This window comes from Euprymna scolopes, chromosome 24, assembly GCF_053919585.1.
Source record: "Euprymna scolopes isolate OS-2025 chromosome 24, ASM5391958v1, whole genome shotgun sequence".
Classification (NCBI taxonomy): domain Eukaryota; kingdom Metazoa; phylum Mollusca; class Cephalopoda; order Sepiida; family Sepiolidae; genus Euprymna; species Euprymna scolopes.
The window spans coordinates 14,304,117-14,323,695 of record NC_136505.1 but is presented as its reverse complement, the minus strand read 5'-3'; the positions used below and the strand labels follow the sequence as shown (position 1 = coordinate 14,323,695).

The 19,579-nt window shown below is 33.4% G+C and overlaps 1 protein-coding gene across 1 annotated transcript in view; it reads right to left on the bottom strand.

The window, feature by feature from the left end:
• Positions 1 to 701: 701 nt before the first annotated feature.
• Positions 702 to 19,579, bottom strand: part of LOC145246596 (uncharacterized) — a 177,575-nt gene continuing 158,697 nt past the window's right edge. The window contains exon 4 of the mRNA XM_080108256.1: positions 702 to 1,008. Coding sequence (XP_079964382.1) covers positions 883 to 1,008 — 126 coding nt within the window. The 3' untranslated portion in view covers positions 702 to 882. The remainder of the gene's footprint in view (positions 1,009 to 19,579) is intronic.

The window sequence follows — 19,579 nt, the reverse complement described above, 5'->3', positions numbered from 1 at the left end:
ATTGATTTAAATAAGCACCATCAGAATGAACACACTTTTGCTAACGTAAAAGAAGTGTTTTTATGCAAGTAATGTAAAAATCTTGCGTTCTGGTGGCGATGAAGTCACTGAACGCGTTTTTGATATCGTTTAGGTTTTTGAAGTATTTATCAAGCAGAAAGTTTTCGAGATTCTTGAAAAAGTGGTAGTCGGTAGGCGAGAGTTATGGAGAGTATGGCGAATGAGGCAGAGTTTCGTAGTTCAATTCGTTCAACTTCTGCAGGGTCAGTTTAGCAACTTGCGGTGGCGCATTGTCGTGGAGGAGAATTGGACCTGTTCTATTGACTATTGACTAATGCTGTGTGTTATTGTCAAAGTTTTTTATTAGTTAATTAGACGGTAATACGATACATAAAAATAAAAGAATACGAGAAATAATAAAACAGAAATACGAGAAATAATTAGACGGGAAATCGAGAAATAATAATACAAGAATACAAGAAATAATAATACAAGAATACGAGAAATAATAAGGCAGGAATACGAGATATAATAAAAAAAAAGAAATACGAGAAATAATTAGACGGGAATACAAGAAATAATAATACAAGAATACAAGAAATAATTAGACGGGAATACAAGAAATAATAAGATAAGAATACGAGAAATAATAATATAAAAACCTGAAAAATAATAAGACAGGAATACGGAAATACAATATATTGCGTTGTATTATATTTATTATAATATTTTACACATTTGATCGATGTCAGTCGTGTAATGTTTGGCTTTCTCCGTCGGTTATGTTGAGCAAATGTTTTAAATAGAGTCTGCTTTGGGATATAAATAATGTATGTTAATGCCGTTTCAATTTCCCTCCATTTCCGGTTACCAGAACGAGTTTCAAATCTCAAAATCGTCTTCTTCCAATAATTTCCGGCGTTGGTACTGATTCATCTGTATACGCCATTGTCTGTAGCCGAGTATAGCTGTGGTTCCGTACAGAAACAAGCAAATGTAGCCGATTATCTGCGAGTAAAAAGAAATAATGAAAACGTTAAAAATTGATTTTCATTTAAATAAGAAACATATCAAATATCTGACCCAATATATCAAATGTAGTAGCAACATTCAGGCAAACAGCATTGTTAAATTACTACTACTACTACTACTACTACTACTACTACTACTAGTGAAGACCAATGATCAGTTTCAGTGAAAAGTCAATGATAAGCGACTGTTACGATAACGTAAATTAATTTGCAAAAGTTATAAAAAAACTTTAAGTATTTACTTCAACAGTGCTCAATAGGAAGGTAGAGCTTGGTAGTAAGTTATAAAATATATATAGCAATTAAGCTACACAGAATATTCCGCGTTTCATCCACGCTAAGATTCATTAGGCTTATATATCTATCTATTTATATCTATAAAAGTGAAAGTGTTTGTCTGTGTGTGTACCTGTGTATCTGTGTGTCTGTGTGTGTACATTTCCCTACGCAATAACTCTGTCAATTTTAAATTTACAGACTCGAAATTTGATATACAGGGTACTGAGATTTGGAAAAATCTACGTGATCGGTTTTCGGCCAGAAATTTGGCGATTAAGTGTTCAACGATTTGACCTTTGATAACTATACCAACTCCTCCGACATTTTGGGGTTCAAACACTTGAAATTTTAGATATAGGTTCATTGGACATGGATCTAACTTAATAACTTAATTTGAGCCCAAAACAATAAAATTTAAGGGGTCATTATAGGGGCTAAAGTTAAAAAAATTGACCACTTTTTTTTTTGCTCAACATACATCATCAAATACCTGGGCAAAGCCGGGCACCCATGATAGTATATCTATAAAAGTGAACGTGTCTGTGTATCTGTCTGTGTGTATGTGTGTGTGTGTGCATATCTCTACGCAATAACTCTGTCAATTTTTAGTCTACAGACTCGAAATTTTATATACAGGGTACTGAGATTTGGGGAAGTCTATGTGTCTCTGTTAATCCAGTTAAGCAACGATTAGCCGGGTTAGTACTAGATGAATCATTCCGAAATATTAGCGCATTGTATTATGTCGTGACGTAGAATTTTCCAGGTTAGTATTCGGGTGCGCGTCAAAAACCACTGGAGGAGATGCAGCCTCGGTCCTCGTTAATACAGGAAAGATTAACAAGATATTTGTTTGTGTTACATTTAAACTTATGTATATCATTACAGCCAAGGAAGCAGGCGACAGGAAGGGAATTCCGAAGTGTAGCTGTTCGAGTGAAGAAACTATTAGAATAGAAAGTTTTCTGGCATTAAGGGACAACAACAGTGAAGGGATGAAATCTTATTGCTAAGCGGGTTTGGCAGGGATATGTACGTCGAGGGGGTACAAGTGAAACAAGTTCATCAGAACACATTCCATTAAAATATTTGTAAAGCAGGCACAGTGATGCATCATTGCAGCGATGTGACAGGGGCTGGAACTTAGTTGATAAAGTGGGACCGATTAGATTGACAAATCTTTTTTCGACTTTATTTGAGAGGAAGAAACTAGTGGTAGATGCACCAGCCCAAATGTGGCAACAATATCCCACGCATGTAAAAGTACAGGATACTCTCAGGCGTGATTAATCTTCTAGCTCGATAGAGGGAACCCACCGTCTTTGCAGCAGCCTTTGCAATGTCCTCTATATATTTGTTCCAGTTCACATTGTCCGCAAATGTTAGACCGATGAGTTTGAAGGTAGAATTCTCAGGTAGGGTGCTGTTTGTCATGGATATAGGGGGTTGGATAGGCGTCTTGTAATTGTTAAAGGAGAGTAGCTTAGTTTTATAATATATTGGATGATAATCAATAGATTATAATAATAAATAAGAAATCTGCAAAAATCTAATGTGATCTTTATGCATATTTTACGACCGGGCAATGCCGGGCGGCTTGCTAGTGTACATACAAATGTGAATGCTTTAGCGCATCATTATATCGATCCATTCTTCTGATGACAATTCCATTTTTATAAATGCAATTGTAAGTAAATTGTTTGCAAACGGCTTGAAATTCGATTCTGTAGACATGAACACGTTTGTTTACGTCGACTCTTGTCGTATAATCGCCTTTGATTGGCTCTTGATGCCACACCTCCGAGCTGAATGCACTCAAATTTGGGGTGCTGACAAACCGTTAACGATGCTATTCAAAATATCTTCTTTTTTTTTTTTTTTTTTTTTTTTTTTACTTGAGACGATGTTTTCGAGAATGGAAGGTGATCGATAAGTAATTACACCAAGTTATATGCAATAGGGAATGCTATATAATTTTATAATCTTCAGAGTCAGAAACTTACATGCAAGTACATAGGAACACGTGTGTGTGTGTGTGTGTGTGTGTGTGTGTGTGTGTGTGTGTGTGTGTGTGTGTGCGTGTGCTGGTTTTTATAACCGTCCGTATTTGTGTAGTGTAGCTGAATTGAACAATAACATTAGGGACATTGATTACGTGGCGAAATTACGAAGAAAGTGACTTACACAAACGGGTGCGCCCTCTCTATCCTGTCAGGTAAGGGAATAAAGGAAGGAAAACGAAAGAAAAGATCTTCGTTTGTAGAAGGCTTATATATATATATATATATATATATATATATATATATATATATATATATATATATATATTTTTTTTTTTTCACATTACATTTTGTAGAAGGCTTATATATATATTTTTTTTTTCACATTACATTTTGTAGAAGGCTTATATATATATATATTTTTTTTTTCACGAAAAACACCCGTCTAGCTGAATCCACAGTGAAAAATTTTCCCCACTCTATATCTGTGCCTAAATCAAAATGCGGATTCCATGAACAAAGCTTCTTTCTTAGAACTGCACGTCTGTGGAACTCTGTACCGTCTGCCTGCTTCCCACCGGACTACAACTTGGATGTCTTCAAGTCCAATGTTAACAAATTCCTAATGAACCGCCCCCTTAAGTAAACACTTCATCAAATCTCCACACTAACGTAATGTACTTGCAATAACCCTTATCCCTGAGTAGCTTCCGGGCATTGATAAGTGGTGATCACTGTGTAAGAAAAAAAAAAGGCAAAAGTACCTGTCGTTGACTGGGTTCAAAAACAGCCTACAGAAAATGGACTTGGATTTATAAAAGTATGATAGGTTATGAAAAGGAAGAGGTGTATAAAGATAGCTTCGAATTTTGAAAAGGAAGGGTTGTAAAGAGATAGGTTCGAATTTGGAGATACCAAAACCAAAGCAAAATATGATGAAAGTAAAAATAAAATAGGTAAACCCCATAATTTATTATACCATACCTGTTCACACTGAAACATTTATCACAATATTCTGTGGATCTATATTTAAAAACCTTCTTAAACTTTGTGACATATTTCCATTCTATGGAGGTCAGGCGCGAACGAACACCCCATAACTTTATTATACCATATTTCTTCAAGCTGAAACATAATTATCAAAGTATACTTACGCAGATAGATATGAAAAGTCTTTATTAAAGTTTGTGCCTATTTCCATTCTATGGAGGCACGGCGCGAACGCAGATCCCACAATTTTATTATACTATCCCTATTTAAGTTAAAACATACTTATCAAAGTATTATTATGTACATCTATATCAAAAACACTTGTAAACGTTTTTTTTTAATTTAAAAAATTTTTATTTCCATACTTTGTGGACCAGGCGTGCAGGCGCGCAGACCCCACAATTTTAATGAATCATCATTATGCCAGATCAAACATACCCATTCTTGTGTCTCGATACATCTTCTATCATTATATGTGATCAGTTTTCTATAATAGTCAACCATATAGGAGCCTATTCGTGACCAGACACACAGACGTTCAGCTATGACTACTTCATTTAATCACATAAATTAATATACGAGAGTATTATTTTAGGCGTAAACTTTAAGTATTTACTTCGACGGTGCTCAATACATAGGTAGAGCTAGATAGTAAGTTATAAAAATATATATGGCAATTAAGCCACACAGAACATTACGCGTTTCATCCACGTTAGGATTCGTCAGGCTTTATGGCATAAGCCTGACGAATCCTAGCGTGGATGAAACGCGGAATGTTCTGTGTGGTTTTATTGCCATATATATTTTTATAACTTACTATATATAAATATATATATATATACATGATTGCAACGTCTTGTCAGACGAGTACAACTCCCTCAGACACTTAATATCCATGAGCCCAAATGCCTAAGGGAGTATCTATACAAAGATGATGTTACAGAGTTTTAGCTTTGTAAGCTAAGTCTCTCTCTCGGTTCAAAATGTTGAGAATCAGCAACAAGCAAAAGCAAGATAGCCAGCAACAAGTTAAACTGCAGACCAGCTTAATGCGGGCACTGGTCTCCCGCTTTATGTTTTTTTAAATCAGAGATTTGCTTCTCCTAGAAAGGTTGCCTTCACCACGGCTTACGGGAGCCCTCTCCACCCCAACACACATATATATATACACACATACACGGTACTAGTTAGCCGTTGACCCCGAAAAAGGGTACATTCGCCCTTGGAAAGTCTTGTTTTTAATCCTCCAGTGAGACTAGCCACCCTCCCCACCAAACAAGTCTGGTGGGGGAAACAGTTTAGTCGTCGGTGACCCGACCATGAGGTAGGTAGTACTGGGTTACATAGTACCAGTAGCATATGACTTGACCTGACACTATATATATATATATATATATATATATATATATATATATATATATATATATATATATATATATATATATATCATTAATTTGCATAGGAGGACAGAAACTGTTATAAAAAGAACGAGTTGGAAGCACGAGATGGTTTTCAGTTTTTCGACAGCTGAGAAATAGAGAATAGAGGGTGGAAATTACAGTTGAAGTTAGTTGTTGCAAAGCAGGAGCTCGAACAAATATTTTCTTCATTTAATTTGTTGTAAAACAATTTGTAGGTAAAATTGTATTTGAATGAAACAGTTATTTCATTTATGGGGATGAGAAAACAATCTTACAAAACAAATAAAATAGAAAGCCGTCATGATTCAGACCTGATCAAAGACTTTTTGTTGGTGTCATCTTTACAACTCAACGAATGAATCAACAGTAAAAGTGGAAGTTATTTTATACGTATCAGATAAGATATATAATATCTTATTTCGTGAATAATTATCACTTCATCATACGAATAAATTAAAATATAACTAAGTCATTATTAGTGACCTATTTTTATCATGGGAAAGAAATCATTGTTAAATAAATTTACTTTTATCTACATGTTACGTTGCATATTCACATTTTACTTATATATATATATATATATATATATATATATATATATATATATATATATATATATATATATAAGGTTTTGGATGAAATAAGGTTTTAATTATATTTCACTCTTTGTGTATATCAATCCTTTTTGCTGAGAAGCAAAACGTAAATATATAAGCGAATATGAGTTTAGCTATATTCCAAGATCCAAATATTTATTTTTCTTATTAAACAATTCCTTTAGCATATTAAAATTTTGGTACATTTTTTACAGATCCGTTTTGTTATGCAGTACCAATCGATTTATTATTATTATTATTATTATTATTATTATTATTATTATTATTATTATTATTATTATTATGTCAATATCGAATCTTCTCGTGCATATACTCATCAAAAAATGGAATATTTTTTTGCTTAGAAAAAAATGCATGACAATATAATATCGGAAAAAGGAAAACCCATAGAAGACTCAGCGTCGCGTATTTGTTTAGATAGCCGTCTTGGTTCATATTGTAAATCATATCTAGTACAGGGTGAACCCCCAAAAAACAAAAGCTAAATAGAGGCCATCTAGAACATATGCTGTAGAACGGAGAAAAAAAGCCAAAGACCCTAGTGTTTTGATGTGATGTTTTCAATATAATAAACTAGTTATAACTAAAGTTTCATTTCATTCAAACAAAACACTAAAAAACGGGGCCCAATTAGAGTTGGGGCTCGTTTTTTTGGGGGTCACCCTGTATTAGTCAATGTTCGAAAATGTTCTGAAACAGTTTTAGTCTATTAAGAAATTATTTATATTTATGTAAAACTATTACTTTGTATAATATTCGTTGTCTGTAATATGTTATTTAATGTTAAATCTAAATGAGTTTACATAGGTTGTGGATACGAAGATAACTCCTTACTTTTTATGAATTGCATTTAATAATTTCTCTCTCTCTCTCTCTCTCTCTCTCTCTCTATTTATATATATATATATATATATATACATTTTTACGATGTAAATATTCCTCAAATTGTGTTTCAAATAAAATAATAATTTAAAATGTGAAATTCATTTTCCATACATATATGACTTGCGATATATATATATATATATATATATATATATATATATATATATATATATATATATATATATATATATATATATAACTTGCTACGATTGTTTTTTTTACTAAAAGTTTTTAAGTTTGTATGTATATGTAGTCTTGGAAGTGTTTCTACCTTAACAACTATACATCAGCTTAACGTTCACAGGAAACATGAGTTGGAATGGATACATCGAGATCATTTCTAAGGCTGCCGCTAAGAAGGTGGGCTCTCTCTACCGTGCTAGACAGTTACTTACACCTGAAAGTACCCGTACCTCTACAAAGCCACCATTCGCCCATGTATGGAGTACTCCTGATACATTTGGGCTGGTGCATCTGCTACTAGTCTCTCACACTTGGACAAGGTTCAAAACAAAGTCGCCAACCTGATAGGCCTTGAACTGTCATCTAAGTTTTAACCCCTGTCACATCGACGAAATGTTGCATCCCTCCGCCTGTTTGACAAGTATTTTAATGGTGAATGCTCTGACGAACTACAAGCCCTTGTGCCCCCTCGACGAAAATACCTCCGACAAACCCGACAAGCTGCGAAGTCCCACCCCTACACTGTAGAGATCCTTGGATGTAAGAAAGCCTTCTACTCTAATATCTTCTTATCCAGAAATGCTAGGCTTTGGAATTCTCTTCCGGGTTCCTGCTTCTCCAACTGTACTGACATGCAGAGGTTCAAGTGTAATGTGAACAAACATCTTGCTGCTAAACTCCCTACATAGTATTCCTGCAACTAAGGTCGCTGATAGTATCCTCCGACATCAAAGTGGCAATGTGCCTTGTTTTGGGTGAAAATGTAAAAAAGAAAAATGAAAGAAATATGTAAAACAACAGAAAGTCAATCGCAAATTCTTCGTTTGTAAATTCAGTTGTTTGTAAATCAATTAATCGCTTTCAGCCACCGCATTAGTTTTCTTCCAAGAATTTTCTCTAGTTTTAATCTAATATATAAAAGGCTATGTGTGTGTGTGTGTGTGTGTGTGTGTGTGTGTGTGAGTGTGTGTGTGTGTGTGTGCGTTTCTCCATATTTTCAAACTCTATCTCAGCCGAAACCAAAAGTCGCAGAGCAGCGATAGGGACATCAAATGATTGGATTTTTTACGAACTGTTTATGTATTTATCTTTAGCCGTTCTTAAGGAATCAAAAATGGGTCAAACTTGGAAAAATCGTTCATCTTAGTTAATTTTTAATTTTTTTTTAATCATTTCATATGTGTGTCACGTTGATACAGTGGTAACGTCACCAGCTTTAAATGCTACAGTTAAGGTTTTGATTCTAGCTGATGAGACCCAAATACTTTTTTTACTTTTGAAATCACGACTCTATAATAATGTATACGAATTATGTACATATTAAAATATCATATTTAAGCGTATTTTACGTCCGGAAAAGCCGGGCGCCACCTCCACTGGTCATAAATCTAATAAATAAATAGGTATGTGTCTCTCTGTCTTCATATTTTCAGACTATCTCCCCCGAAACTAAAAGTCACAGGGCGGCGCTAGCGGCCTCAAATGATTGAATATTTCGCGGTCCGTTTTTTTTATGCGTCTTTAGCCGGTTAAAATAGTTTTTAGAGTGGTCAAAAATGAGTAAAAATTGAACAATCGTTATACATTTTGTAGATTCATCTTAGTTAATGTTTTAATTTTTAATCAGTTCCTATGCGTATCACGTTGGTGCAGTGGTAACATCACCAGCTATAGTTTTGCTTTTGCCTTCCATTCTAGCTGATGGTACCCAAATACCTTTGTTTTTAATCACGACTCTATAATAATTTATACGAATCTTGATCAATTAAAATTTAATATTTAAGCGTATTTTACGACCGGGCGAAGCCAGGTGCCCTCCCACTAGTATTATTATAAGGATTATCAATTGTGTGACATCTAAAACTGTTTCGGGGTTATATATATATATATATATATATATATATATATATATATATATATATATATATATATCGAGCTTTTACACCTGGTTGAGATAACTTTATAAATATTAATTCTTTAATATTTATAATATACTTTAGTTTTACCATCTTGGATCATTTTGGTAAATTTAATTGTAATTTTTTTATTTTATATATATATATATAAAATGAAAATTACAATTGAATTTACCAAAATGATCCAAGATGGTAAAATTAAAGTAAATTATAAATATTAAAGAATTAATATTTATAAAATTATCTCAGCCAGATATAAAAGCTCGATAAAACCAAATAGGAAATAGAGCTTATAATATGAGCAAACAGTTAATAAAATATGTTAAAAAACACTTTGAAATGAGTTAAAAACATATTTAATCTGAAAAGGAAACACTAGATAAATGGATAGTCCTTAATCCGTGGAGTTTCGAAGAAATACTTTCCTTCTCATCAGAGGGTAGGAATTAGCAAAATGCGGGATCGGATTTTGCATGCAGAAGTATTTGGTGAAACAACAAGTAAGTCAAAGATCTTACTTGAAAACAAAAAAGTGAAGCAGAGGGAATATGGTAAAGAAAAAGGTGATTACATACGAATGGATAGTCTGGTGGAAGATAAAAAAATCCAGTGACGGTAAAATCCAAATGTAAAACTTCAAGAAAGTTAAAAGAATTTCCAATTGTACAAGTAAAATCCAAGGAGATCCCGTAATTGGAAGAAGATGGTCCAGAATAATCCAAAGGCAGAAATCCATTCAAGTGAGATAAATACTTCCAAAATTATGTGAAACCCAAAATATCTCTTTCTTATATGTTAATCAGTCAATTTCGACGCAACATCTATTATAAGTACTACAATGAAACTATTATCTTTGATTGAAAACGCCTTATTGTTTTCTTTCGTTTAATCTTCTGTCCAATTTCGCTTGTTTGCGAACAAGTAATTTTCTTCCACGTAATAAATGCAAGCATTTTCGACGCCAATGAATCGCTTTTATGTATGTTTAGACGTATTCTCGAACTTATTACAAAAAGTCCGAAACTGAAATAGTTATAAATCGAAACCCCCCCCCCAAAAAAAACGAACGCAGAATATTACGCCGGCAATGTTTAACGGTCGTCGTTAATTAAACATATTTGAATAAACGAAACGTTGTCTGAACACACATCCTCGAGTAACTTTGTTCTCTCTATATCAGGACAAACTGATATTATACACTTAATATACTGTGTAATTCTGGTTACATTATGCTGCGTTTTAGCTGTATATACAAATTGCTTGGCAAATCGATATTATAATTTCTCGATTATATTCCATATGTGCACATTGGCCTGAAAATACTTAGTTATAGACCAGAGTTATATCTTGATCACAATTTGTAACCTTTTCAAACATTTATATTAATCTTTTATTTGTTTGCTTTTCCCTTTGTCCGACTAATCAACCCTTTAAAGTTGTAGACGTCAAATCAGCTTCTTTTTAATATTTAAAATATTCAAATAGTTTCCCTGGATTTAATTAGAGTAATGTCTCCTATAGGACAATTAAATATATTTTTGTCGAGTCTCTTCGTCGTACATGGTGTATTATACGGGCTTTGTTGCATGGCATCTAACACGTAAGATGTGTACGATAGCGCAGTGTTATTTATAAATATACAATATTCGATAGTGACGCGATCCCAGGTAAAATACACATGAACTGGATGTTGCACACGCGTCAAAACATGAAAATAACACAAAAAATATAATAACCGTTAAGCTCAGGTGAAAGGTCTTAACATTATAATCAGCAATGGTTTCTTCGATCGCCATCATGAGATACTTGGTCAGAATCTTACGAATGTTAACCTTTTTTATATCCGTTAACAGAATACAACATACCAAATACAGGTTAATAAGACTGCATAGAAAAAGAAATAGATCATGAAGATGGAATGCCTCCAAAAAGTTCTGTATGAAGAAATGTATTAATATTTTTTTAAAACATTGTGTTGCCTTTCAGATATTTTCCAGACTCACATATAGATATTGATGTGTGTTGATGTATGATATTAGACAAGTAAGAATTAAGTAATTATTTTAAAATTTAAACTTTAACGAACTTTAATCTTACAAATCAAAGTTCAATAGGAAAAGAATTTACATGAATATTTTAGAGTTTTGTTAAAACAAGGGAGATCATTAGCTGAAACATAAAAAAAGTCTGGATTTATTAATTAAACGCTGTGAGTTTTAAGGGTCAGGAAAATCGTATTCAAAACATCTCTGCTCATTTTTCTCCCCACTCTTATATAAAAGTCACTTCGTATGTGTGTGTTCGTGCGATTCCTTCCTTATAGATTCCAAAACGGCTGAGCTTATCCTTTGCAAATTTCATACAAAGGTAATTTATATGTCTGGCAGTATTCTTAGATACGTTCTGCCCAGAAATTTCTCTGATAAGTATTGAAAATCGAAAAAATCTGATCTTAAAACCAGTTTTTTTATAGATAAAAATATTTACAAAGAGTTCTTATACGTTACCCTGGTAAGGAAGATAATAAGATCTTAGCAACTTATTTCTTCTTATAAAAACGGAATTAATGACATCTGGAGGTATAGCTCAGTGATAGAGCATTCGACTACTGATCAAATGTTCCTCTTTTCAAGCCCGAGTGTAACTCACTATTTTAGTTTAATTTTTACTTATTAATTAGTTCAGTTTATGATAAAAGAAGAGGTACCATTTAAAATCGTCGCAAATCATTTCTTTTGCATATTTTAAAACTAAACATTAATCAGAAGTGACTTTTCCAGAGCATTCATTATCAAATATTTATTTAAAAAAATGTTTATTTGCAAATTAGTCCACCAGGCAAATTATTCCTCGTAATATATAATATTAAATAGAGGATTGATTCTATAATAATGCATACACAATCTGCATAAATTAAAATATCATGTTTAAGCATATTGTATGACCGGGAAACGCCGGGCGTCGGGCTAGTCTATGATAATTCATTGAAAATTGTTTATAATAGTTAAGGTTTATTTGATTGCGTATTAGTAAAATAGTTTAGGGAGATAGCTTGTATGTATTGAATAATGTTCATATAGACTGCCAGACGATAATAAGTTAACGAGTTGTATGTGTATTTGCGTGTTCGTTAATGATCGTGCGCGTGCGAGTGGATAGAGGTGTTGCTGAGGGAAGAGCCAGCGACATCGATCCGAAGACTCGGATCAACTGGGTTTCACTGCTTTATTGAAAAAAAATATGGCCCTTTTAAAGGGTTTAGACGGCTTCCACAAAGACCATTTCAAATAAGTTCAGAAAGTTTTCTGATTAGTCCAAAATATAATTACTTGTTTTTATTAAGGATAATGTATGCGCAGACGACATGCGTACAAATGCGTTTATGCATTTTGATTTTGTACACCTTCGACCTTACAAGCATGTCACATTCATAGAAATAAATTAACGTACATAGATTGGTTTATTTCACCAAATACTTTTTTTGGTTCGGGAGATTAGTAATATAAAGTCACTTCTCAATAATCACTTAAAATAAAAATCTTACGTCATAAAAAATGAATGTTTATTAGATAATAAATAAACAATCACACGTGTTTATACTAAGCATTATTTAACATATATTTAATTCTTAAAATTACTTGTACATAAAGAAGCGGTAAATGTTTTTACTGCAATTGATTAGTTGTCGAGGCAAAAACAAATATGTCGTTGTTACAAAAGTTTTCGTTTTTTATACCTTCATTTTACTGATAAATAGTTTTAATTGAGAAATGAAATGAGATAAACACTTATATGTGCTTATATTAAACATTACTTACACATTTTTAATTCTTACTTGTACATAAAAATAAACGATAAATTCATTTTTACTGCGATTTAGTATTTGCGACAAAAACAAATATGTTGTTGCTACACATTTTTATGTTTTTTATACCTTCATTTTATTATTATTTTTTAAAACATTTCATTTATTGTATTTTATGAATAGGGTACTATTACGAAAGCAATCATATATAGAAATGCTTCTTTTTATATATTGAATATACTTCCCCAACATTTAAAAAATTGAAGAAGTTATACTTTTTATAAGATTATGTTGTATACACCAGTTTCTTTTTAATATCAAAATATTTTACGCGGAGAAACAAATCCTTCGTATTTAAAAAATATTTTTTGTTGAGTCTGATCTAGCATCCTTCATAGGCCTCATGACATAGCATACAATTATAAATATTTGTAGAGTTGTATCCTTAAAATTAAAACGTGAGTTGCGATAGAGTCCGCACTAATAAACATTTAGTGTCTTCAATAATCTACAAATGACATCCAGGCTGACTGATACATGAGAGATATGTTTCATCTTGGTATGGAACATTGTGCCAACGTGACAACTGATATTGAAACACATGTTTCCACACGGAAGTTCAAATTGTGTAGTTGCCATTACACAAGGGTAGTATACATTATGTCGGTTCATCCGCCAGAAGCCAATTATCAATACGCAAAAAAACAAAAAAGAAAAAATAACATAGATGCTAGAAATCACCATAAAAGTGAAATAGGCGCAAGTAAGAGAAGGTATGCCGAAATGACCAGTTAACGTATTGCATTGCAGAAAAAAGAATCTTGTGATTTCTGGAATAATTATAATAGTGTGTTGAATAAAAGACAACAATTCTACCACTATCTAAAAACCATGAGGTTGCTTGCACAGCAACCGACAAAGTTGACCTGTTTTTCTGGCGGTTTGCCTCCAACTTCACCTTAGATCCTGAAACCACTCTCACACAAATTTCTCTTTGCGGAAAGAATCCACTCTTGTAGATCTGAAAATCGCTCCTCGTGTCTATGGTATCATATAAAACCTAGGCACTCCAAAGGCGTTTGTAGGTATACCCTTCTATGCTAATCAAGAAATGTTCCTCTGAGCTAACCTCTTTCCTCTCCAATCTCTTCAACAAATGCCTTAGCCGGATCTTGTTTCTCTGATAGGTAAAAATTACCTTCATCGTAGCAGTATTCAAGAATTTAGGAAATAGAACTGACCTGATTAATTATCGTCCTATTACCACTCCCCCCCTCTTTTAGCTATTATATGTGAATCTTTAATCAATCAAACACTAGTCTACCATCTTGAAAATGCTTAAGATTCTTTCTGACCAAAATTAAGCGCGTTCTACTACGGATATTGTATCTGTTACTTCTGAACGCGTATATTATGCACTGAACAAGACAGATGAAGCATGGATTTTGATATATCTAAAGCCTTTGATACGGTATTACATGAAGGGCTCCTCACAGAAATTATATCTTATGAGATTTCGGGACTAAAACTAAGCATAATAAAACTCTGCCTAGACACGAGAAAAATCCCAGTTGTTTTCGATAGCCGCACATCTAACAATATGATATGAAGCAAATGTGCCTCAGGGATCTATTCTTAGACCTTTGTCATTCCTGATGTTCATAAATGACCGCACTGAAAAATAGTGTCTGAGAGAGGTATTTTTTTGATGACACCACTCTCTATAATAATAGAGGTGAAGGAAAAACGAATGTACACATATCCAAGGCAATGGAGGAAACCCTAAAAATGACCTTCAGCCTGTAGTTGAATGAGACTGTTAACATTTAATAATATTAAAACTAATATTTCATTTAAGAACAAGAGAACCATTCTCAACCGCTAATTGTTATGACAAATAACCTCGTACCTGAGAACCCATCTTTCAAACTAACTCGACAAATAGCAAAATCCTTTACTGTTGAGATCCATACATGCCGAATAGAGTTCTACTCTAATAATTATTCCCTCATACTTCGGAATTACCACACAGTTTCCTACTTCCTTGAGTGTACTAAACAGAAAAAAATAAATGAAATGTGAACAAACATCTCACTGTTCCACTATCAATAGATCCCCCCTCTTTATCTGTGCCGTAATCTAAAGGTAGATTCCATGAAAAAAAGATTGTTTCTTAGAATTGCACACCCATGGAACTCTCTTCCGTTTACCTGCTTTCCAGCTTACTACAATATGGTCGTCTTCAAGTCCAACGTAAACAAGTTCTTGATGAGCTATTTCCCTTAAGTAATCCAATTTATCAAATTTCCACTACTAACGATTACTTTGATATTATCCTTTTGACTACTGTACACTCTTTAATCCTTATCCTCGAAGGGCCTATGGGCCTTGATAATTGGTGACTCCTACGTAAAAAAAAAGAAAAAATTATCCAGTCATCTATTAGACACAATCCCAAAATATAAGCTGGTTACATTCCAAGTGGCAATATGTCTTATTTGTAGTAAAAAAAGAGTAAAAATAACAGATATAACTACATATTGGAAAAATGTTGTTTTTTAATAAAACTCATAATAATATTTATTGCGAAATTTTAATAATGAATATCATCTTGCAATTTAAATAATAAATAAAATATTGAACCATATTCAGAAGAAAATAACATTTTTCTTCTCTCAGCAGCTTGTCAAAATGCAATCAGTTGTGCATTGTCGCAGAAAAGAAAAACCATCATGGCTGAATTTCAATCTTCAAAATAATGGAAACGCATTCACGCCGGAGGCACAAATGCGAAAATCTTCAAATACGCGAACGTTTATCTTTGGATGGAAGAGAACAGCCAACATTAGTTTCGGTAGAGGGTCGTTACGAGCGTACGTGTGCGTTGGAACATAAATCAGCAATTTGTTGCCGAAATCCGGGTTATTATTGACAAGTTTCCCAGGAGGTAAATGTCCATAATAATCAATGATGGGAAGGAAAGCACAGATAGCACACGGGACACTATTCATACCGGATGACAAAAGAACTCTCCTTAGAAAATAAAAGACAAGCGAAAAACACGTGGAGAAATTGAATGGAAATACGTTGTTATTGCAAAAAAACATGGTACGCCAGTAACAAACGAAAATTGGCTAGCCAGAATCTAACGTTCGATTACCAACTTTAAAAAGCTCTTCAAGACTTTTAAGATGCGGCTAATTTAAAGATTTCACAAAACCACAAACATACACAAATATTTTTGAGGCGGCGAATTATTAATTGGCAATTCTATTTTCTTTAATTGTAGATTTGGCAACTATCGGTAATTTTTAGTAAAGTTCGACTCGGCAATTCATGCTGTGCTTTCAGTAGGACGGAACCACACGCCACTATACTTAGTTATATTTAAATGAGAGGTAATTGAATTGGTGGTCAAGTAGTTAACGACACCGACTGACAACTTGGGTGTCCCAGGTTCGAATCCATTTCGCTCCACAAAAATCACGTTCAATTAGGATGTTAGCAACTATCACTTGGTCCCGTCTGTACATACCGGATATCATTCTAGAAAGAATTCTGACTAGAAAAATATCGAACAAACCAATGACAACAATAGGATTTTCAGAATCTATATAATATGACAATGGATACTCAAATTACATTTTAACAGTTTAAAGAGGTTTTCATAAATTGATTTATTCGGTTAAAGAAATTAATCATTAAATTAAAAATAAATACCTATAAACAGCATTTAATTTCATCTTAAGTAATTATTGATTTCCTTGATACTATTCAGAGCACATTTGACTCAATCGTTGTATTTAGAGACCGTCATGGACAAAATAAGAACACCGATACAAACTTTCCAGGTGCAACAACAGTTTTTTCTCCATTTACTAGTCGTTGATACGCATTTAGCATCAATATATTTTCTATTTCTGAGTCCCACGTCGGCCAGCTGCAAATAAACGGTACCAGATACAGCTGGCTGTCAATATACAACACCAGATAGAGCTGGCTGTCAATACACGGCACCAGATACAGCTCGCTGTCAATACACAACACCAGATACAACTGACTGTCAATGATGTATAGTCTATCCCGGGTTACGCCGGCAGGTTAGAAAATTGTGGTCTTTCTAGTAGGTTGATTAGTGCAAAACGAGTTCAAGGGGTTAAGTGTTGATGCATGTGAAACACTGTAGTTATGGTCAGCAGTGACAGCTTGAGTGTCAACAATGCATGAAAAAGTAAGAGAGACAGATATTTTTTTGGCTCGCATGTAAGTGCAGGCTAGCTTCCGATTTTGGACGAAGCAGACGAACAGTTGCCTTCCGATTTTAGACAGGACAGACGTGTTGAACGACGAAGAATGTGTCGAAGAAAGAAATGCAAGAAAGCTTGAGTCACAATGCGATAGCCCCCCCCGTTCACCTGTAGGCCAATAAAGTATCAATGCCAGAAAGCCGGCGTTATGTTTTTATCAAATGCTCTTTTTCAGCATCGACCAGTGACGGGAATAATCGCATCAATAAAGAGAAGACCAAGATAAGAAACAGAAAAAAGGTATAGTGACTTTATCGCAATATATATATATATATATATACTAGAGGTGACACGACCGCATTGATAGATATTCATAGACAGACGATCACTACTGCGCACATACATATAGACACGTATTAATAAGAGAGACATACGTAACAATAATAATAATAATAATAATAATAATAATAATAATAATAATAATAATAATACACAGGAGCAACAAGTGCGGGTTAGACAAAATGCTGCAAAGGCAAAACATGAAACACTACATGGAACCAAGAACACTGAAACCGCATATCTATAAGTTCTCTAACTCAACCCTACACCCACTGCCACATCACTGTCCCCCCCAAAAAAAGAGCGAGACCAAATAATCAAATAGAGTCAAGAAGGAAGGACAAGACCAATGAACTGACAAGACCTCAACCGAATAAGTACGAAGAGAACTGGGACCTTGAGGCTTAGTGCCACTCAAATCCCAACAAAGACCAATATCTGCTGCCAACGAGAAATCAATGATAAGCAGCTGTTGCGATAATGCAAATTTATTTTCAAATGTCATCGAAAGAGGTAGAGAGTACTGGAAACCTGGGGAGACTTGCTGTCACTCAGCTTCCAGTGAACACCGCATACTGTTTTCAGGGAAAGATCTCTGAAGACCAGTGCGAAAGCTCCTTGTGAGCCAATAATAATGAGGCTTAATAACAATAAGAAAAAGCCATATCTCTCCTCCCCTTTGAAATACAACACCGGTTGGTGCTGTGATTACCATTTTCAGGGCCACGAAATAACCACTAAACAGAATGGAGAAGGAAAACAAAAAAATTTTACGTGAATGGGTCCACAGTACTATAAAGAGAAAACTCACACAAACGCACAGTTAAGAACTATACACACCTTAAAGGTCCTTTAAAGTAGCTCGGCGGCGTATACACACATCCGATTGTATAAATATCTATATATAGTGTAAAAAACTGTATATATAATTGAAATGTATACGGATATACGCGGCGAAGTTTGACCAAACGATCAGTAAAAGAGACCGTTAGAACACACACACACACACACACACACACACACACACACACACACACACACACACACACACACACACACACACACACACACACACATAACACAACGTCCTTGGGTTGACCACGGGGGTAAAAAAAAAGAAAGCGACGTATAAGCAATGGCAAACACGCATTCAATCAAAAACAAAAAAAGATAATCAAATGAAAAATAATAATAAGATAGAAAAACAAATATAAAACAAAAAATACGAACGATATCAATCAGGGAAAGTAAAAAACAACGTGTTTAGTGAAAAAAAAACAATATGGTTGTGGCAAAAAAACAAACAAAAAAAAACAAGAGAAAAGTACATACAAGTATAGTTAAGACACACACAAAATAAAAATGTATCTGTATTACGCGAGATATACACAAATATCGTCCGTTTGCGAGTGAAAACAAAGGACTTGTGTGAAATTCTCAGAAAAAAGGATGGTGTTTTAAATTGTATTAAAAGTAAGAAAAAATAAAATATTTGTCCTATTTAGCGAAACGAAAAAGTTTTTATGTTGAAAAAGTTTTCATGTAAAAAAGTTTTTACGTTAAAAAGTTTTTATGTTGAAAAGTTTTTATGTTGAAAAAGTTTTTATGTTGAAAAGTTTTTATGTTGAAAAAGTTTTTATGTTAAAGAGTTTTTATGTTAAAAGATGTTTATGTTAAAAGCTTTTACGTTAAAAAGTTTTTATGTTAAAATGTTATGTTAAAAGATGTTTATGTTAAAAGTTTTTATGTAAAAAAAGTTTTTATGTTAAAAAGTTTTATGTTAAAAAGTTTTATGTTAAAAAGTTTTATGTTAAAAAGTTTTTATGTTAAAAAGTTTTATGTTAAAAAGTTTTATGTTAAAAAGTT